The sequence below is a fragment of the Schistocerca nitens genome, chromosome 4, assembly GCF_023898315.1.
Source record: "Schistocerca nitens isolate TAMUIC-IGC-003100 chromosome 4, iqSchNite1.1, whole genome shotgun sequence".
In the NCBI taxonomy this organism is placed as follows: Eukaryota; Metazoa; Arthropoda; class Insecta; order Orthoptera; family Acrididae; genus Schistocerca; species Schistocerca nitens.
In genome coordinates, this window is record NC_064617.1 from 576,687,654 (window position 1) to 576,711,129 (window position 23,476).

Genomic DNA, 23,476 nt, shown 5'->3' on the forward strand with positions numbered 1-23,476 from the left:
AGGATAATGCGACATCCCACACGTCCAGGATTGCTACAGAGTGGCTCCAGCACTCTTCTGAATTTAAACACTTCTACTTGCCACCGAACTCCCCAGACATGAACATTACTGAGCATTTCTAGTATGCATTCAAACGTGCTGTTGAGAATGGTTCTCCATCCCTCGTACTCTTACGGATTTATGGACAGCGCTGCAGAAATCAGGGTGTCAATTCCCTCCATCACTAGTTCAGACATTAGTCGTGTCGCGGCACTTTAGCGTGCTCGCGGGGGCCCTACACGACATTAGGCTGGTGTACCAGTTTCTTTGGCTTTTCAGTGTAGATACTGTGCGAAGGTGTGCAAGCATTTGTCCGAGACCATGATATGTCTCCATTTCTGTACCGGCATCAGAAACAACTATTCATTGTCTGTTGCACATACATACCACTACTCTTACTCTTGCCAAATGGATTCTAATAATCAGAGAAATCGATAGTTAATAGTTTATGTTCCAGGTAATTGTTTTCTTAGGTAGTCTATAAAGCTTATTAAGTCACTGCATGATCTGTTTTTGCGAAAGCCACCTTGAATGACATTTGTGAGATGTTCTTCCATCAAACGAACAAGTTATTGAGGAAATTGGCGTATATTATAATTTGAATGACATTTGTGACATGTTTTTCCATCAAACGAACAAGTTATTGAGGAAATTGGCATGGATTCTAATTTTTGTGTACTGTAGATTCTGGTGTCACTTCTGTCATTATTCCTCGCTGTTTTGTCCTTTGTGTTTTCTTCACTCTCTCTTTTCCCTTATGGACATTTGCACATACTATGGCCCGTTCCTCTGAGTTGCATCTGCAACTCGTACCACATTGTGATGTGATGGAGGTGAGTGCTGCTCGAAACCTCCGACGTGTTGCCATCAGGGCAGTGAATATTTCAAACTGCTAGCGTCTGAGGAGATACACAAGTTGGACAAGTACAAAAATACATCACTTGTTATGTTTTGTCTGCACACTAATTACAACGGTTGCTGTGCATCTTGCTGGCGATACCTGAATTTGCATATTCCAGTAATGTGTGATGTAGAACATTTATGAATTTCGTTACTTTAGTATAAATTTGCAGGAGATTGAGCACTAATCCCCTTACCTATTTTTTTTTACTATAAACGACTAAGTTCAACGACAATCAGTTGCTGATTGACATTATAAAAAGCTCCTTCGATATTAGTACTTACCTAGAGGACCAAGACGATAGTTAATAGAGACAACAACTACGTCGTAGTCCATAAGATATCCATATTCATAGGTTGTGGCACTGCCTAGCATGAAACCACCACCGTGAATCCACACCATTACCGGAAGGAGCTCCGTAGGGTGTAACTAAAAAAATAAAACAATCACAAAAACTCATTTAGGACTGTTGCTTGAGATATAATTTAAGGAATCGATTATCTATTACGGCAGCAAAGTCGATTGCAGCATCTTGAAACAAACTCTCTGATTCTAATCTAGCATGAAATTAAGTAAATTCTTCTTTTGTAGTGCACATGCTTATGGCATCAACACAACATTTGTGACTATTTGCTGATATCTTAGATGCCAAACAAACCTTCTGAAATTATATTTTCAGATCCTGTAAGAAATCAATATTTCGAATGTTAAAGGCAGAGAAATCCGTTACCCCATATTTTGCTAAATGACTTGAGGATATATAGCAACTAAAGATCGCTGTGGGATAACAGGTTTCCTGAGGGACCTACTCTTTTTATTTCACGGCCAATTTCGGCTGCGAAAGTGGGGAAATTGTTGTGGGACGTCGCGGGATACACCCGCTTCATTTCATAAAGTTCTGGTAGGTTTCGGCGCTGTACGTACCCTTCAGAATGACGCCCGTAAAGGAAAGTGCACAGATTCAGAAACGTTTGCAGAATGTCTTCGGAGATCTGACAGTGACCAAAAAGCACGGTGAATCGTTGGGCGGGCCGCCTGTCACCACCGCGACAAGATGGCACAAACCTGCCGGATATCTCGCGTGCCCGGCGGCCGCACGCGGCTGTGACTACTGCACTGTTCGGAAGTGCTGACACGGAATCAAACACCTCTCTGCTCAGCTGGAAGTCTCTGTTCGTATTGCTGACACACTCGTCCACCAACTGGGAATTCAAAAATGTTGTATAAAACTATCAAATGTGTGTGCCAGCGGGGTACCTCCCGGCGTAACAGGAGACTTAGAGACCAACGAAGGGCCGTCTCTGCGTAATTTCTTGCGGATTACGAGGCTGACAGTGACAATTTTTTGTCAAACATCATCACAGGAAGCATGGGTTCATCGCTTCGAACAAGAAGACAAAACGAAATCCACCGTTTGGTACCAGACCACCTCGCCTCGGTAGAAAAATTGAGCTACCGTCAGGAAATTGAAGAAACGCCTTCAGCGTGTTCGTCGCCCCAAAAAGGCAAACGAATTTCCTTCTCCGTGACAAGGCAAGGTCTTACACAAGTGTGAGCACTTGAGAAGAGCTCGCTAAAGTTCACTTGTCTGTTCTTCCTCATCAACCCTACAGCACGGATCTCGCAGTTTCCGACTTCCATGTGTTTGGCCCAAAGAAGGATGAACTCCGCGAGATGCAGAACATAGGGAGTTTATTGATGCAGCTGGAGGTTGGCTTCGACATCGACTGGTAGAGTAGTGCCCTGCAGGATACATGCCCTCCCAGTAAGGTGGCTAAGGCCATCACACTGGTACGATATTCCGGCTTCCGCTACGCCATTACAGCAAAAATCTTCACGTTCACTCAATTGCATTTGACAACAACAACACTCATTCGGTGTCCTCTGGGCACGACTATCGATTCTTGACCTATCCTATTCGTAACATATGCGTGTAAAATATGCCTATAGAACCCTCGAAACGCTGAAGGCTTTGGGGAGCCATATGACCCATATACTTTCATTTACTGCCAAAGACTGCACATTTCGTATGAGCCTGTTTTTAAAGAGATTAGTGAAGTGAATGGGTTAAGTAATATCTACACGTTACGACTTATATGTTTAACGCAAAACACGAGAAGCTGTGGTGAAACAGGTGTAAAGCATAGTAATCATTTATCTTACTGACATAAATACTGGACATGCAGTAGAATCGTAATATTAATACATACTATTGACTTATCACATTCTGCCCCCACAGAAAGTATACAGCGGAGCATAACAAACCTCTGGCGTGAATACATTGAGGTACAGACAGTCCTCGGTTCCCTCCAACCCTTCTAATGAGAACTGTGAACACGAAGGCCCAGGAGTTGTGGCATCACGGATGTATTCCCACTCTTCCGGTGGTTGAGGACTCTGTAAAAAGAGATCAAACATAACTCTATATTGTGAGGCATTCTGACGTAGCACATTTCAATGTAGTTTTAAAAGTACAAACTGTTCATCACATTCTCGAACATGGATATTGTTATTTGCCAGAACAGCTTCGTGAAAAAACATTGCAACAGAAACCGTACACGAACATCACAATCATACAGATACTACAAATGATCCATTTGTTATCAGAATTCTATAGTTTCTAAGATAATGCATGTACAGATATGACTGATGTGTAATAAGAAACGTAATCTCTCGAGTTTGCGCGGTGCCTACCAGATAGCGTTACGAGTGCAGAGCCTTGGAAAAATGGCGACAAAGGAAGAGAAAGGCTTTTGTGCGTTGGAATGTGCGAAATGTTTATGAGTTACAACAGTGTAGAGTGCATTCAGAAGGTAAAAACCACCTGCAGACAGACCACTGTGTGTTGATATCAACATTTTGGGGACTCTGGTCGTCACTGTAAACAGAATAGCACCGGCTGACAAAGTGTGTCAGAATTATAGAACCGTGGAGAGGGCGAAGGGAAATTTCTCCCCCGAGTCTTTTTGCTCTGCCCTCCATTGCCTTTCCCACTCCTCGCGTCCGTCTAGCCTCCCCCCCTTTTCCCCTTTTTCTATGTCCCCTCCCTCCATCGACTCCCCCTTTTTTCTTTTCTTCTCCTCCCGGTCCCCCTTTCCCCCTCATCGGTCCGGGTCCTCCCTCCCCCCGTCGGCCACCGTGTCGCCTCTATAGCGCTGTTTTCAGTGAGTTTTCGGCGTTGTGCGTCCCCTGCCAGTGTTGCGAACAGCCACCATACTGTCGCTAGTTGTGTTTTTTTATCTCGTGTGAACAGAAACCAGACTGTCGGTCTGTTTTTTAATTATGCCTGTCTATTTACTAGGTCTTTTAATCAGCATCACCGACAGTTTCTTTTTATACTTTCTTTCCTATCTTTTTCTCCATGTTTCAATTTTAACAGTCCCCGTTTTATCACCTGCTTTTATTGTTCTCATATCTCCTAATTCTGTTTTTTAACTTTTCTGTAGGCTGCAGAACGGCGTATTGTGCTGCTGCCTGCCGCCCACCCTCTGGGGGGAGAATCGAAATCCAATAAAGTAGAAAAAAGGAAAATTTCGTACCCAGATTAAAAATATGAACGATCCGTGCATGCCATGAACTTGAAACACTGTAGCATGATGTTTGGAAGATTTATCGAAGGCGGTTGCACATGAAACCGTACTGTCTGCAGCTGTGCTTCAATTAAACCGGAATAGTATGGCCTGCACTTTCAGTTTTAATATTTTAGCTAGGTGACTTTCTACAGTCATCAGAAACTTAAAGAACAGCATTTTTAACCATAAGCTGTAGAAATAAAACATTATTCTCTACTGGTTTCGGTTTCTCTGGTCATCATTACGGGAAGAAAAGCAATTCGTCTTTCCCTAGGCTGCTTCTAAAGACCTCAAAGTTTCAATAAGTATGCATGACCATCTATTGTAGATCATGACCTTAAACGACTTCAAATTGATCTTACAATAATACACGACCAAATGTAAAGGGACTGGCACATTCGGTTTTATATTACTGTAAGACCAATTTGATGCTATTGAAGGTCATGACATTTAATACATCGTCATGTACACTTATTGTATCGCTGAGGACTTTCGAAATAACTAAGAGACAGGTGAACTGCCTTTCCATCTGGAACGCGAGACCCAAACCGGTAGAGAATAAAGGTTTATTTGCACAGTTGATGATTAAAAATGCAGTTTTTTAAGCATTCAGTACTGCATCACAGTATAGGAAGCAGCTGAGAATTAAAGCTGATTTTCAGCAGAATATAGTACACGTAGCTGTATGGACCGTTTTTGTTCTGTTTGAATACTCGACAGATACCTACACCCTCGATACGTTGCAATTGTGATCGCTTCCACAACTGACTGTTCATTACGACTATTTCGTCTTCCAGCAGGACGGGACATGCCGTGACTGTAGCATCAATATTAAATTTTATCACTACCGTAACGATGAAGGCCCGCATGACTGAACGCCTTGGGACTTTTTCCTTTTGGGGTGAAAAAAAAAAGTTTAAATGGCTCTGAGCACTATGGGACTTAACTGCTGAGGTCATCAGTCCCCTAGATCTTAGAACTACTTAAACCTAACCAACCTAAGGACATCACACACATCCATGACCGAGGCAGGATTCGAACCTGCGACCGTAGCGATCGCGCGGTTCCAGACTGTAGCGTCTAGAACCGCTCGGCCACTCCGGCCGGCTTTTGGGGTGCATTACGGAACGTATTTACGAACACCTCCGCTCTCCACCCCCCACCCCCACCCCCAAATGCAAAGAAAAAAAAACACACACACATTAGAAAATCTCAAGGAACGCATCTGTGCTATCTATACTGCTGACAAGATGTTCCTACGGAAAGTACGGAATGAACTTGTCTACATTTTGGACGTGTGTGGTGTGACCAGAGTTGCACTCACACAAATTTGTTGAGTGCACAATACTACAGACATGGTGAGTTTACAGTTCTATTTGTGCATCAATCATAGTTGTACGTGTAAAACTTTGGTAAATGTAGAGCGTTGAAAACTAATGTATCATTTGTAGTAGACCAGTAATTTAAATTTGCCGCTTAAAGTAAACTCTAGACACATTTATTAAAATGATAAAATAACAACAAGGATAAACTGTTAGATTAACAAATGTAGTTGTAAAAACGTAAAACCAGAGATATTTTGTCGAATATGACATACAGCTGCATAGTACTTATCCAATTTGCCATAAATCGGCAGCAGGCAAGTGTATGGGTAATGCGATGGTAACTTATACATGTTGTTCGGATATGACTGTAAAAGTAATGTTGTCTTCGTCGTATGACAACTGGCACACGTGACCAGTGAATGTATCATATTTAAGAGCCACGCTACCACATCAGTACGTAAACCAGTTAACATTTATGAATACGTGGTTGATGTCCATATATAATTTATTCTGCTGCGTCTGATGTGCTCAAGGATTCATTCTCAAATCGTACTAAAATTATGTTGAGATATGTGAATTAAAAGTTTTTAAAAACTACGCCTACTTTCTGTAGAAGTCATGAAACACTGCCATTCCTTTGTTCTAATGTCGAGCTTCTGAGAATACCTATCGAATATGAATAAAGTGTTCAAGTCCTGACGGGCCTATGCTCATGAACAAAATAGCGAAGTCTTCAGTTCTTGTGCTAAGATGTCAAACTACACGGGCCGTACTGATTAAATACAAATCATTATTACGTGCAAAGCAAACTATTTACCTGGCAAGGGTGTCAGCGCCCGAGAAGCAGGGAGGGCATTAGTAACAGTGGGCAGTGTTGTACAGCGCAACAGTTAAACACTGGCCCTCATTTCCCTCTATCAAAACTCCTTCTACACTGTGCCAACATTTATTCACAGCGTTTTTTCGAATTTGGCCTACTGTGGACGAAGGGAAACACTTGATCCCCTTCATTTCCTCTGTCAAGTTGATCTAGGTCCTCGTGCTTCCCTTTTTCTGAAACCCCATAAAATTGTCAACCTTAATTCGAAATACCTCATTATCAACGATCTCTTCCTGACCGATCTCAACTTCTTCAATGTCCCTTCTCATTTCTTCAACCTACTACGAGGGCTGACTGAAAAGTAATGCCTCCACCCTCGTAACTTCGACAGTTGGCAGCATTCTACAGCTCCAGTTGGCGGGAAGCCTTAGCATTGAACGGTTATGTTGCTACAGTGTGAAGTATGGAACCCTACGCAGACGGTCGGTCAGAGCGATTTAAGCAACGTGCAGTCATTGAATTCTTGACAGCATAATGTGTCACCCCCATAAGAGATTCATCCAAGAATGAAAGCAGGTTATGGTGATTGTGTTGATGTGAGTACTGTGCGCCGTTGGGCGAGTGAGTTTAAAGATAATGAGGCGGGAACATCTGACCTGCCTGACAAAGAGTTGGACGGCCTGTGACAGCAGCCACTGAGTTTCACAAGCAAAATGTTGACAGACTGATTCAGGACGATCGTCGCATCACTCAGAGAGAAACTGCAAGCACAATAAGCATTTCACAAGAACATGTGGGTCACATTATTGCTTTGCTTGGCTATCGGAAGATCTGTGCACGATGGGTAACCCGGATGCTGATTCCTGAAATGACAGGACGCAGACTTAAAATTTTCCATGAACTCCTTTTGCGTTACGAGAATGAGGGTGACGCCTTTCTCCATTCAATTGTGACAGGAGACGAAACGTGGGTACACCATTACGATCCGGAGACGAAACATTGGTCTATGGGATATCGACACAAAGACTCGCCCCAGAAAAAGAAATTCAAGACGCAGTCTTCAGCTGGAAAAATCATGACCACAGTTTTCTGGGACGCAGATGGTGTCATCCATGTTGACATCTGTTGTGTCTAGACAAGACAGCCTAGACACAATGAGAGGAAGCCGAAAGGCACGCGCTTAAACTCACGCAGGCTGGCGTGAGATCTGAAACAGGATACGTAATGAATGCTATAAAGAAAAGTACGTAGCTTCTGGAATACTTAACTTTAATCCACATTTGTAGAACATCGCTCTTGATGATACATTAATAGAATCTCAATATCAATTGAATACGGCGCCTTGCTACGTCGTAGCAAATGTAGCTGAAGGCTATGCTAACTATCGTCTCGGCAAATGAGAGCGTATTTGTCAGTAATCCATCTCAGGCAAAGTCGGCTGTACAACTGGGGCGAGTGCCAGTACGTCTCTCTAGACCTGCCGTGTGGTGGCGCTCGGTCTGCTATCACTGACAGTGGCGACACGCGGGTCCGACGTATACTAATCGACCGCGGCCGATTTAAAGGCTACCACCTAGCAAGTGTGGTGTCTGGCGGTGACACCACAACATCCTTGATCGTGGAAGGACAACAATAAATTCAGAGCGTTACATCACAACGCTACGAACTCTGAAACTACGGATAACAAGGGTCCGAAAGGAAAAGGGACATGTTTTCCTGCACCATGACAATGCCAAACCACACACTTCACGTGCCGCCACAGCAGAACTTCAGAGACTGAATCTCACCACCGTACGGCTTCCTCCATACAGTCCAGAATTAGCATCATCTGACTTCCATCTTTTCCCGATAGTGAAAGACGATATGCGGGGATATATTATGCATCTGATGAAGATGTTGAGAGAACTTTGAGACTGTGGTTTCGGGAACAGAGTGTCGACTTCTTCTGTGAGGGCTTCAGAAAACTTGTTCATCGTTGGCAGAAATGTATCCAACTAGCTGGTGATTATGTGGAAAAGTGAATATTGGTAATTAAAGATCACATTCTAAGGATTATTTCTGCGCCCAAACCCAATTAACGAAGGTGGAGGCATTACTTTTCATTCAACCCTCGTATGTTGCCACCTAGTTTGGTGACGTAGTTCAAAATTTTCTTTGTCAATCTGCAGTCACTCATTCTGAACTAGTGCGTACAAAATTTCAGCCTCGTCTTGCGTGTACTGTCTGTGATCTTCTCCTTCTGATTAAACATGTCTTCATTTTTCCTCTTCTTCCGAGTACCCTAGTTTCCTGTTCTGCGGTCCAAGGCTTTTCTTAAAAGTTTTCTTTCTTTCTTCTCTAGTTCATCCGTTTTTCCTTTCTTATTCAATACCAGGCATTTTGAGCTGCAAGTACTTCATGTCAACAACCGTGGTGTAGTGCCTGATCTTTGCATTCTGGAAGATAGTTCTTTTGCTTTAACTATTCTGTACTAATATGCAAGATAAGTCTATCTTTCTGGGTAACATTTTCTTTGCTTCTTTTGGACGCCTTGGAGTGCCAGGCTGTGTCTGTAACAAGCCAGGAGAAGGAGGAGTTATCGAGGAGTAACATCTGGTTAAAAAGCTTGGTTCACCTGCATCTTGTGAGGGCCCTTACCAGGATTACGGTGAAGACATCAATGTCACTACAAGCGAACATGATGCTAATGAAATCGGTTGAACTGGCAGAAGAGGTAACACTTTCCAAATGTGGTTGATGAATTGGGGACACTCTCTTGTGGGAAGAGAAGGGTTTTTCAAAAGCTTTGAGACGTAACCACTAGAGGAAATGGGCTCTAGGGCTTCAGATCTCAGTTCTCTTTTCGAAAACAATATCCAGTTTTTTCAGGCATTTACTCACAGTATAGTATCTATCAATCCAAGTTTTGTCAACTTAAACCACTGGTCACTTTAAATTTGACGCATGGTATTTTTTTAAAATTTTACATAGTCTGTCTTTTTTAACACAATTTTATCTCGTTCGTACATAATTACTCATTTATTCTGGAACGTTTAAAAAAATTCACGGGAAAAACTATTATCTCTAACGGAGGGAGAGAGGGATGGGAGGGGGGGGGGGGGGGCGCTGGTAGGAGATGGGGATCAAAGAACGGACTGAATGCTGATCTAGCTTAAGGTGTCAGCTCACTCAGCTACCGTAGAAGGTGAATTCTGTACGATCCATTGAAACACAGGCACGGCTAGTCGTGTCTGGTGTCACATTATCATGTTTTGAGAAGTTCGGTTCACTTCTGGTTGCATGACAACTACTTTTTCATTTTATCGGTGAGAAATGCGTTGGTGTAAATATTTAAGGGAGAAGACGTCTGAATTTCTTAGATTCTGCTTCACAGCTAAATATTAAGATATGAAAAGCCAATATTGCATAATCTTAACGACAGGTTCCCTCATAAATTCATTGATATTTAAATTCTGTCGTGGTATTATGTCCACACAGTCTTTATAGTGCATGTTACAATTTTTCTATGATAACAATATTAAATCGGTAGTATTTTACAGGAATATGTCCACATGAACAAACACCACGAATTCCTATAAAATATAACTAAACACATCCACACCACGCTTTCATATAACTGATGCACAGCGACGGGCAATGAATCGAAATGTTCAGTGCTGATGTACATTTCGTTCGCCCTCCTGCGAGATTCTCGAAGTAACGGACGTCAAGGACAGGGACGCGACTGCGGACAGGTGGCGCTAGGTGTGAGCGTGGCTAGATAGACCAAGCAATTACGGTAAACGCTGTAGTCTTGTGATACAGTGGTCAACACAACTGCCTAGTAAGCAGGAGATCCCGCTGTCGTGTCCCGGGCCGGCACACGTTTTCTCCCGTCGCCTCTCATTCCGCATAAAGTCCCGATGCAGCTGAGTTAATAATTTCCTTTCGTTTTCTTTATACCCCTCCACCTTCAATCTACATAATAAGTTATATTTTATTTTTGTCGTCTGCTTTGTAACCAAAGTAATGAAGGCGGTTATCATAAGTGCATACATAGTGTAAGTAGCGTGAATAAAAGGACGCTATGTGTAAGAAGCATGAAGCGCCCTTTGAATGTATCCTGATAGCTAAAAGAGCCACGCGCACTTTGAATAAGAAAATGCTACTTGACACTGAAATCAATATAAAAGATAGGGTCGCCACCAACTCTAGCCACACGACAAAGAAGAAGTAGCACTGAGTCGGAAAATTACTTTATTTATTAATAAGAAAAACTCACAAAAGAACATTCATTGTAAAGTCATTGATAAAGAATGGGATGTAGTTATTAATATGATCCAGGCATTCTTCCCGTGAATCAAATATTGAGTAAAGTAAATAGGTCGTGAACACCATGCGTAAGTGCAGCCTGCAGCAAGATTCGTGAAAACACGATCTATTCCAGAGCATTTGTTTCAGATAAAAAAAGGGACACTAATCACTACACCTGTGCACATGGAAACGCTATAGGTGGGCCAACAAGGAAAACTACAAGGTAAATGGCGAAGGTAACGGCGACGTAACATCGGTACACAAGATAAGATTGAAGGCAAAATTATTTATTCCTTAAAACATTGATGTAGTGCATCTATAGACTGCTGTTGCATGCTAACTATGTACAATTGCTTGTGAAATACTATACGTTTCATAACAGACTCGCGTGCCCACTCGGTCCGCGGAGACAATTTCTATGGACCGTGGCCAAATTTTAATCACATGAGACAAAGAAAATTCACAAATACACAAAAATTACCAAGATCCGGAAAAGATTAGAAGCATACACACACAGTTGTAGGCACATAAACATTCACACTGAACCGAGGGCACTTCAACATATGCAACTCCCTTGTGCTGCGTTCCTCTCACGGATCAAAGTCAAGACTGCATGGGGAATCAAACTGAAAGTCTACAAAAGCCTTGCATTCCCTGCTGCAACCCAGCAAGTAAATCTTTATAAGACGAAATTCGAGACCAAAAGCTAAAAGCTCCCCTCTCTATGTGACAACGCGCCACGCGATCAGTCCAACTCACCCTTCTTCGACTGGAGCACAGCTGTGTACGCTTCCCGTACCGGCGGCAGACTGCCTCCCGCTTCTCCAGCCTCTTCCACGCTCCGCGTGGACCGGAAAACCCCAGGATGCCATTTCCGCCACCAACCTAACGCAGGTGGATTTCTCCCAAGTAGCGGAAACCTTTCTGCCGACTTGACCACTACGAGCGTTGGCAATGAAAGGTGGCTACAGGACCCTTTCATCACCCCAAACGTCCCGGAGAAGACTGTGCCGCGAATTTTCTCGCCATGCTAGGAGATTCGCCAACAGTCTTCGAAACAAACATACCCTAACGAGTAACAATTGCAACAGTAAACAGCAGCACAAAGGAGTTGATTAATCTCTTATATCCAAGTGAGCTTTATCTGATCTTAGTCAATAATTGTGACCTCATGCGGTCCGCAAAGCAAACAGAACAAATTAAATTAAGCGTGATATACTACGCTAACATCATGTCATCTGACCTACTACGACCACAACCATGAGATATTATTTTAAAATTGCTTTAACCAACTATCAAAAGTTAACATAGAGACATAGGTGAAGAGGTACATAATATATATAAATATATAAACAAATACAATGATGCAAAATCATTATCACGAACCAAAGCAGTATCATCTGGTGCTGACATATATAAAAACATGCAAGTTCAAAATACAATATTCACAACAAATACAGTGATACAAAATCATTAATGAACCCAGTGGTATGACAGCTGGTAAATAATCACCTATGGAAAATAAGACATGAGTACAAAAACACATCCAGAAATCAACTCGTTGACACGCTGTCATTTTTCAGTTTCGCCACATGGTTGTTTCACTGGATATTCTCTTTAGGTGCTGGGGTGGGCGTCTCTTCTAAAGGCGACTTGGAGGATAAGCTACTAGGGGACCACAACACTGAACTGGGGAGTTCGCAGCGGCGTTGATTGTAACGTCCGTTGTAACCCAGGTTGTTCATCCTAGACAGCACCCCGCGACGTTGCCTCGTGCCCGTTTCCACCCTCTGCGTCCATACTGTGGGATGGTTCGGCGTTGCAGATTTGCAGGACATCGCCACTTGTGGGCCCTGCCTCATCATCGAGAAGGCGGCTTGGCGGTCGTCATCCGTGTGTTGTGGAGGAATGTGTTTTACCGACACACGCCCCCGTCTCCTGTCGTGTCAATGGGGAGACACGCGCTCTTCTGCGTCGCATCGAGGTCGACGTAAACTCGTGCAGGTGTCGGGCTTGAGACCCGCTTGTCACCTCTTTGCGGCGTCTCAGCTGATGCGTCAGTGGTGGGACCCGCGTCCCTCCGGGCAGTGGGCGTTACCTCACCGCAGCAGCCGTCTGGACTAGCGGCGCTCAGGGATCGGCGGCCTCGCCTGGTGTGCGTCATACTTTCCCTTTCGCTTGTTAGATGACTAGCGCATGGGGTGGAACGCCGGCCATCAGCTGGCGCTGCCGTGGTGACACGCCTGCGGGCTCCGGTGTGAGCCGGCACCTGGGGGAAGACCAGCATCCCCTCCCCTCTGACGGGGAAACAGCTGTGACCGCTCGCCGCATCACTGCTTCGCCGTTGATACCAGGGTTCGGCAACGCCTGCCGGTGGACCAAGCCCTGTGCTTTCTGAGGCGGAGGCTCCCTAGGCGGCCTTGCACCCACTTAAGAACTGCGCTCACAGGGATCGTTACAAAATATCATGTGTACAGATTACCACAAAATCTTCGGAGTTTCTCACTCCTGATCAATACATGGAATAGTGCCCAAAATTAACTTGACAAAAAGGGCCTTCTTAACATTACTAATAAGAAGAACAACGAAGAAAATTAAATAACCAATATTCAAACAAACAAAAAATCCTTTTTATAAAATATAGTTCCAGCATTACATCTGCTGTCAATCATTCAGGGTATATCTTGTACAAGGTTTGGTCAGGATTTGGATAGGATTTGGCGCCGCTGCTAGCTACAGACACAAAACTCTACCTACTCCTAACTACGCTCTCACGCACAATCTACACAGCTCGTACTAGTCACCATCACCATATAGCCCGACTACAATTCCCACATATAAACAAAACATTCCTTTCAACACCAATACCCATATCGTTGTTCATTGACTGCTCCTCCAAGGTTTGCAGAGCATGTTTTGCTGATCTGTGAAAAATTTCCGAGACTTCTTTTCTATGGACATTGCATAATAGAAGTTATGATTAATGAGACACAGAAGGTTCATTCAAGTCACATCTGGAATGGTAAATGTTTCAACATCTATTCATCAGACTAATGCAAAAGGTCAGTGGGCATAAAAATGAAAATAAAAATCATCCTATCCTATTAGCAAACACATAAACACTTCGTCCTATAAGTACATAAAAAAATACTGTCAAAAGAAATCCATTGTCCAGGGCCATGAGTACCCAACTTACTGCTATCATAAGATACTCATAATGATTACACACTTACTCGCCACATGTCCCCAGGGGTCCTCACCTACCGTCATGTTATTTTAGCTTGGAGGTAGTCGCATTGATTCTCTATTAAATATCAAGCTGCTTGAGGTTATAAGCTGTTTCCATATACGTCTTCTGGGGTTTCACACCCTGGTGTCCTCAACCGTACCTAGTAGTATGTGACGGCAAGTTACACTCTCCAAATATCTTATAAGATGGCAACTCTGAAAATCAAACACTATTAATCTCCCTTCATACACATGTCCTTCACCTACAAGTCACCAAGTGGCTTCATTAACATCGCAGTGCATTTGAAAAATCTCACTGAATCATGCTCACCTAAGGGGAATAAGAACACTAAAACTGTAATTTATCATCAAGAATTACCTTACGACCATTGACTCGCCACGCCAACACACCCGATACCTTTTTAGTCATCAAAAAACAAAAGCCATCTTACTGTAATAGGAAACGCTTCATATGAACCTCATAATCATTCACATTCAGACGTTTTGAAGCTGCACAACACTACTCCTTTCTGCTGACAAGTAGAAATAACTACACACATATTGGGGGACCCTTTACAATTCATAGAAAATATACACTTTAATTTTAATCACACCAGAGTGAATCAAAACATTGGAAAATATGCACTGTAATTTTACGAAACAGAAGCGACTGGGTTTACCGCGGGCACACCAATACTGTGGCCCTCCCTCAAGAAATCTTCCATAATAACGTCTTCCTCTATCAAATGCACATCAATATCACTGGTCCTCATTAAGTTGTCGCCAACCGAGTCAGCCGCTAGTCATTGATCCCTTTGATTAGGGTCATGTGGCGGATTGTGACGCGGGTTTGCGGGACGAATTTCAACACCCAATGGCGGACCACCCGTACTGTTTACAGCACCCCTGCTGTCGCTTGTTCGATAATTATTTTGTGGTCGGTTGCGACTACCGTTCCTAGGTCCGCTATAATTGCTCCAATATCTCTGGTCATTACCATATCTTCTAAACTCCCGGGGGTGTCTTTGATTTACTCTCGGCGAATGATGACGATTGGCATCGTTCGTCCTGCCCGCGTTCCGTGAGGAATCGCGACGCTGCCAACGCTCGCGCGCCCTGTAACTCTGAGGCGACCCGTTACGTCTGGAGTTGTTGCTACACACTAGTGAAATCAAGGACACAGTAAAACTTCTGCTCACACACACCTTTATTCTCACACGTCCATTTTACAGTTACTCGAAATATATCCGCTGCAGAGGGCAGCACAATGTACAGACTTAACAGAACACCAACAGATGGCGTAGGAGTCTTCATTCCCCGACATCCTCCCCACCCTGGTTCATCTCGAGGGGGATGACCAGCTGGACCGGTCGACAGATCTTCATACCATCTGGCTGGCGAAGGATGATGCACCGTATTTTACTGTCTCTGCCATGCCGCACTTCTTCTACCACAGCCCTCTTCCACAAGTGCCGTGGTTTGCTGTCTTCTTGGAGCAGAACAACCTCTCCAATTCTCGGTTTCCTCTGCGAAGGGTATCCCTTCACCTCATGATATTGTCTTAGCAGCAGGAGGTATTCTGTCTTCCACCTGCGCCAGATGTCGTCATTGACCTTTTGTCTGAGTCGGAACTCCTTGGCAAGGTCCTTTCTAGTTGCTGGCTCTGGCCCACATGGAATTGTTACTAATTTCCCACCATTTAGAAAGTGAGCTGGCGTCAGTGCAGTGTCACTCTCTCCTTGAGTGATGGGTCGTGAGTTTATTGCGGCTTCTATGCTGATCAAGGTGGTGTTTAAGCTCTCTTCATCCACCTGGGTGCGACCAAGAACTTTCCTCAGGCAGCGCTTGACTGAGCCTATCATGTGTTCCCACCAGCCTCCCCACCAAGCCGCACGTGGTGGTATGAATTTCCAAGTGATTCCATGGTGGGCACAGTAGAGCTGTACGTCAGTATGCTGCATGGTTTTGAAATGCTCTGCCAGTTCTGAGTTGCCTGCATGGAATGTTGTAGCATTGTCTGAGTAGACAGTGACTGGTAGGCTCCTACGTCCTGCAAAGCGTTGCATGGCCAACAAAAATCTGTCAGTGGACATGTCAGTTGCAAGTTCAATATGAATGGCCCGTGTTGTTGCACATGTGAATAGGACCATGTAGGACTTTTTTGTTTGATGTCCAGATTTGATATATAATGGTCCGGCAAAATCGATGCCTGTTACTGCAAATGGTCTTGAAGGCTGAACTCTGTCCAGTGGTAGTGGGGCCTCCATCTCTTCATACCGGCGACTGTGTATTATCTTGCATGGTAGACAAGAGTGAAGAACTCTCCTAACAGCTTGTCGTAAGGCGCGAAGACGCGCTTCAGCAGTTGTGCGGTTGCAGGAGAGAGGCATATCCTTCTTTCGAGGCAGAGATACAACTCTGCGACCGTATTCCACACAGTATGATTCTCGGAATTCCTGATAAATAGGGTGGTCCATGGGTTTTAATGCTCGCTCTTGATGTCCTGTTATCCCGATTGTCTCCAGGTCCCAAAATCGGCGCACTGACTCATCAGATATATCACTGCAGCTGCCCTGAATAAAGTTGACAGTTGCTCTGTTGACGGTGGTGCTAGATCTGTTTCCACTGAGAACATATCCAAAGATTGTTGGGAGAAGAACCAATGATGGTGATACCTTGATTGGTTGTTCCAAAATCACGATTCTCCAGTAATAATCAGCTCCAATCAGGATCTCAATAGGTAGATCTTCAGTGTCTCCTTTAGGATCTGCGAGTGGTGTACCACCCCTCAAGACCATATCTCCTACATCTTGTGGCACTGTTGGTTGCTGTGAAAAATTATTTGTGGTTTCAAAGGCTGTCACTGATATGTGGGAATTAGTGGAGCATCCCATCATATTAAACTGCACCTTCTTCCGTGAGAGTGATGAACTGTAACTGGATTCGAAAGTAGTTACCTCGAGAGTAGTGCTTCCAATGACACTTAGTTGGAGAGATTCGATCAGTGAATGATGAATGAAACTCGATTGACTCCCTGTGTCCAGGATGGCACGTGTCTGTTTGCTCTTACCAGTGGGTCCTGTGATACTCACACGAGCAGTCTGCAGGTATGTGAAGTTAGAAGTCATAGTTTCAATTTTATTTACTGTTGTGGTATGGCTACTGCAGATAGAAATGTGATGCTCCCCCTTACATTTCGCACAGGACGCCTTTCCCCGTTTGAAACACTGATTTCTGTTGTGGCCCCGTCTCAGGCACAGAAAGCAACGGTTCATTGTCTTGAGGGCGTCGATTCTTGCCTGCAAGCTTACAATCTTTTGGCAGTCTTGGCCCCAGTGCCCTCTTTCGCCGCAATACACACAGAAGGGTTCTGAATTCTGTTGTTTCTTCTTGTCCCTCTTCGTTTTAACCTTTACATGGAAGGCAGATGAAGTTGGTACGTAATTTTCGTGTGGTACAATATCTCCACGAATTTTGCGTGTGTTGATAGCTCCTTCCACCTCTTCATTTAAGAACTCCATTAGGTGGGTGAGGTTCCCTTCTTCAATCTTTTGCCTTCGGGCATGAACAAGCCAATTTTTGCAAATTTCTTCAGGAAAGGCTCGAAGAAGTTTGGGTGCAAGCACTCTCCCATAAGAGTCCACATTTTCTCCTAGTGCTCGTAGTGCTTGGATGCGCTTATGGCACTCAATGTAGGTGGAATTGAGAGCCTCTGGACTGCCTGAAGTCGAAGTGTTAAGATTCTCCAAGAAATCCAGGTGACTTTGGATAATTCTGTTCCTATCCCCATATTTGGATTTCAGAATTTGCTTAGTCTGCTCATATGTATCAGCTGTAACAGCAATGCCATCGACCAAGTCCTTAGGTTCCCCATCAAGGTAACCACGGAGGAATACATGCTTGTTCATTGTTGACACCATCGGATTCTCGTCTATGGAAGCTGTGAATTGCTCCCAAAATCGAGGCCAAGCTTCTATATCCCCTGAGAATGCGTGCAGTTTGATAGTAGGCAATTTTATGTCCATACAGGCGTGTTGTTGAGCCGCTGACGTCGCGTTTCTGTCTCCCGAGCGCGCTCCTCCTAGAAGGCCTTTCGCCTTTCGGAGGGCGCGTTTGCATTTATCAGTATATTCCTCACAAGCTTCCGTGTCGGCTTCGTATTCAGAGTCATCCAGCAAGTCCTGTATTGTATCGTTCAGTCGGCTCAACTCTTCTAATGTTTCCTGTAGGCGTTCCTGGAAGTGTTCTACTTCTTCTGCAGCTGTAGAACCATCGAAGGCGTTTATTTGGCTGACGAAACGCGTCGCATTCGATCGCAAGGTCGTCCGCTTCCGGCGCAGCCTCCCCAAGTTCGGAGCTACTGCTTCTGCCATGGTGAGTTGGTGGTTTTGCTTTCTGTCGCGAGAGTGCGTTCAAGGTCAAGACACCCCGTCAGTTGGATGCTATCGCTAAGGGATGGCGCTGTCCAGGAGTGTGAACCGTTAGCAGCCCCTAGTGATGTTTGTAGTTCTCAAGAGATGGCGCGACCGTGCAGTTTTCAACTTCCGCGACCTTTAGTAGTGGTCGCTGTTGCTAACAGATGGCGCTGCAGTCTACCAATACTTTAGCAAGTCCCCTTTGTGCTTTGCAAATAATACGCCAACTGCCCTCTATTGCTCTGCCACCAACAAACATGCACCAAGTAACATCACATACAAATCAATCGCCCCGCAGTGTCCTTTGCTACAGTTTCAGAGCAATGCCGCAACTTATCTGTGTGAGCTGAACGTGGCGTGACGTGACCGGATTTTGAGATTGAAGTCGCTCAAAACCTTCTCCGCCAGCGTCGAGTCCTCTTTAATGTGTAGTAGCACTCTATCTCTTCATGTTCTCCCGGGTTTCGGCACCAAAATGCTGCTACACACTAGTGAAATCAAGGACACAGTAAAACTTCTGCTCACACACACCTTTATTCTCACACGTCCATTTTACAGTTACTCGAAATATATCCGCTGCAGAGGGCAGCACAATGTACAGACTTAACAGAACACCAACAGATGGCGTAGGAGTCTTCATTCCCCGACAGGAGTGCCACCTGTCTCTACGGCTGCGGCTTCGCTCGCGCGGCCGCTGCTCGTAGGCGCTCTGCCCGTAATTCTGCGTGGTGCCATTCGCATCGCACTCAAGCTCTAAAAGGAAATTGCGAAACCCCTCTACGTCATCCTTACATTGTCCTGCAAGGATAACGTGCCGCAACTGCATTGGAAACTTTCCCAGGCAAATACGAATAATTTCTGCAGGTCCATAAGGATCGTCAAGATGTTCATTCGCCTGCAGCATGTGCTCGAACATCTGCACAGGGCTGGAGAATTTTGACCTGTATAACTCTGGAAGCATAATGAGTCCGTGTTTTACACGACTTTGCGCTGCCACTGACCAATATATCGACAGGAAGTGTTGACGAAACTCCCCAACAGTGTAGCAATTGCGTGCAATTGACCTCATCCGCGCCGCTGGCTCACCTTCGAGGTAGCCGCACATATACTCTATTTTGTGCTCACTGGGCCACGTAGGAGGGAGGGAGAACTCGAACTGCTGTAACCAGGCCTGCGGGTGAATCCCCGTAGCCGAGTTACGGAAGACTTCAAACTTCCTCACGGTCAGAAAATGTTTAAAGTCAAATTCGTGAGTTTCCCTTGGCGAACGTTCCTGAGGGGATCCGCGCCGTTCCCACCTGGTACGGTATCCGTGATCATGACGATGATCAAATTCGCCATCGTTCCCGGAATCATCGTCGGAATAATGGCCCTTTCGTTCATTTCTTTCAACTTCATGGGCCTTTAACCCTTTTAGGTGAAGTTCTAAACGGGCCATGCGCTCACATATTCCCTCGGTAACCCCTCTTTGTTGTATATTTATTTCACACTGTCCACGCGGACATTTCGTTATCGACCGTGTTTCGTCTGCATCCGCTGATGACGAGGTAATCGTTTCCATATTATTGTCAGACTTACGCGCCACTGCGTCTGAGATCCTGGCTATTTCTTTTCGCATCTCTCGGTGGGCCGTGTCTTGTTGTGTTTGCATAAGCCCTTGCTCTCGCTTGAGAGCTATTATCGCCTGGCTGAGGGTTTCTACCTGCGCGCTAAGGTGGACCGGGCACTTAGCCGCAGTGTCCTCTATTCGGGACACAAGAGCCGCGTGGTCACTCTGGCATTGTTCTGCTAACGCGCGGAGATCCCTGGCGGACTTTTGTCCTACTCGGGACTCAAGAGCCGCTTGTTCACCCTGGCATTGTTCTGCTAGTATACGTATATTCCCAGCGAACCTTTCTTCTTGCTCCATCACCTGCTTGCTAATGACTTGGTGCCCCTCTTCTAAGGCGGAGATGCGTTGGTCAATGATCGCCAGTTTCTCCCCAACACCCTGTACTATTTCACTACTCAATCTTTTATTTGCTTCCTCGATATCCCTTTTATTACTGTCTAGTAATTGCCGTAGCATAGTCTGTAATGAATTTGCATCTATCGACTGATTCAAAAACACTACAGCGGGCTCAGGATGGACAACACTTGTGCTAGCGTTTTCTGCGTTTCGTTCCTGGTCGGACTCGACGTTCTGATCTCGTCCTTGTTCAGAGTTGTTGTCTGACTGGTTTTTCCGATCGCGGCTCCCTGAACAGCTACGCGTCTCCATCATAAGGATAGTTACTCCGTGCTCCAAAATACAAGAATAGTACCAAAGTCTCCTAATGGACTCACAGTCCCCACAAGGCAGCCAAGATTTACTATATGACACCGATACACGCCACAGGACAAGAGTCAATCCACACTTGTAACACAATTGAATACTAAATCACAATATCTATACAGTAATACATATACAAGATACGACATGTAAGAAAATGCACACCTATATCATAAATTCACGTAAATTCTGTATCACAGAAAGACAATATACCAATTAGCACATCCAACCGAAAATAACTAATCCTCACTGCGCATCAGAAGATCTCTGGTTTACCGAAATCCGTGAGCAGGGTAAGCCATGTGTAAGTAGCGTGAATAAAAGGACGCTATGTGTAAGAAGCATGAAGCGCCCTTTGAATGTATCCTGATAGCTAAAAGAGCCACGCGCACTTTGAATAAGAAAATGCTACTTGACACTGAAATCAATATAAAAGGTAGGGTCGCCACCAGCTCTAGCCACACGACAAAGAAGAAGTAGCACTGAGTCGGAAAATTACTTTATTTATTAATAAGAAAAACTCACAAAAGAACATTCATTGTAAAGTCATTGATAAAGAATGGGATGTAGTTATTAATATGATCCAGGCATTCTTCCCGTGAATCAAATATTGAGTAAAGTAAATAGGTCGTGAACACCATGCGTAAGTGCAGCCTGCAGCAAGATTCGTGAAAACACGATCTATTCCAGAGCATTTGTTTCAGATAAAAAAAGGACACTAATCACTACACCTGTGCACATGGAAACGCTATAGGTGGGCCAACAAGGAAAACTACAAGGTAAATGGCGAAGGTAACGGCGACGTAACATCGGTACACAAGATAAGATTGAAGGCAAAATCATTTATTCCTTAAAACATTGATGTAGTGCATCTATAGACTGCTGTTGCATGCTAACTATGTACAATTGCTTGTGAAATACTATACGTTTCATAACAGACTCGCGTGCCCACTCGGTCCGCGGAGACAATTTCTATGGACCGTGGCCAAATTTTAATCACATGAGACAAAGAAAATTCACAAATACACAAAAATTACCAAGATCCGGAAAAGATTAGAAGCATACACACACAGTTGTAGGCACATAAACATTCACACTGAACCGAGGGCACTTCAACATATGCAACTCCCTTGTGCTGCGTTCCTCTCACGGATCAAAGTCAAGACTGCATTGGGAATCAAACTGAAAGTCTACAAAAGCCTTGCATTCCCTGCTGCAACCCAGCAAGTAAATCTTTATAAGACGAAATTCGAGACCAAAAGCTAAAAGCTCCCCTCTCTATGTGACAACGCGCCACGCGATCAGTCCAACTCACCCTTCTTCGACTGGAGCACAGCTGTGTACGCTTCCCGTACCGGCGGCAGACTGCCTCCCGCTTCTCCAGCCTCTTCCACGCTCCGCGTGGACCGGAAAACCCCAGGATGCCATTTCCGCCACCAACCTAACGCAGGTGGATTTCTCCCAAGTAGCGGAAACCTTTTTGCCGACTTGACCACTACGAGCGTTGGCAATGAAAGGTGGCTACAGGACCCTTTCAATAGTCCAACAGTAATCATCGCAAAAGAAATATTTTTTATTAACCTAGCACCCCACTTAACAAATACTGAAATGTAGGCTGAAAGTGTCTCCCCTTCCTATCTCGCGACGCTGCCTCCACCTTCAGCAGCTCTTCACCTCGCTTTGTCGTACAATAAATAATGTTTTCAAGTAGGAAATTGTTTTGGAGTAGAAAATGTAAACAGAGAAACAGATTATTTCAAAAAGTGTAAAGAATTATGTGTCATTCCTTGACAGGTTCAGTACTGTGTCGTACCGGTAGGAGACTCACCTTAAATCGCAATGGCCCTACGGGTGGCTTCGCGTAAGGAATGTTGTGGAAGGCCAGCGTGTGGCGCCCACTGCTGGACAGCTGGGCGGTCCCCCTGATGGCGCCCTGGCGAGTCCGCACCACGGGTGCTCCACCGCCCACACACGACTCCAGCAGCAGCAGCAGCGGCAGCAGCGCTGTCGTAGCGGTCAAAGAAGCACGCCACACCGCAGCCATTGTGGCTCTGACCCGCGACCGGTCGCGCCCGCTCTTATCACGCCGTAGCCGCAATGCCAAGTCACGCTCCTTATCGCGCAGTCGGATTCCTCGTATCTCCAGACTGAATGGCCTGTGATACGGGTGCCCAATTACATTGGGAATTAAGTAGTTCATCTCAACTTCTTCACTCCCATTACGAAAACATAAATAGGCTGGAAAGAAATAGGCAGGAAAGAACGCATGGGATATATACAGTTGATGTCTAGCCTGGCAGACTAGAAGTAAAACCCGTACCTGGAAAAGAAAGGCTGTGGGATTGAATCTCAGTCGGACCACCCAATATTTTTAGGTCTCCCGTTAACCTACGTTTCACCTCTCAGGGATCTGAAGCTTCGCCAGAACGACACGTGGCCCGACTCCAAGTTAAACTGCAGATCTTTTTCTGCTGTTTGGTTATCGGAGTAGCTGACGGAGAAGTAAGTCGCAGAAGTGGTGCCCTGTTGGGAGACTTCTACCAGGCAATAGATCCAAACGGAATTATTGCTA

The 23,476-nt window shown here is 44.8% G+C and overlaps 1 protein-coding gene across 1 annotated transcript in view; it reads right to left on the reverse strand.

The window, feature by feature from the left end:
- Positions 1-22,955, reverse strand: part of LOC126251317 (esterase FE4-like) — a 149,928-nt gene extending 126,973 nt beyond the window's left edge. The window contains exons 1-3 of the mRNA XM_049951646.1: positions 22,733-22,955; positions 3,206-3,337; positions 1,225-1,369 (exon numbers count right to left, since the gene is read on the reverse strand). Of these exons, the coding sequence (XP_049807603.1) occupies positions 1,225-1,369; positions 3,206-3,337; positions 22,733-22,948 (493 nt within the window). The 5' untranslated portion in view covers positions 22,949-22,955. The remainder of the gene's footprint in view (positions 1-1,224; positions 1,370-3,205; positions 3,338-22,732) is intronic.
- Between the last annotated feature and the right edge of the window lie 521 nt (positions 22,956-23,476).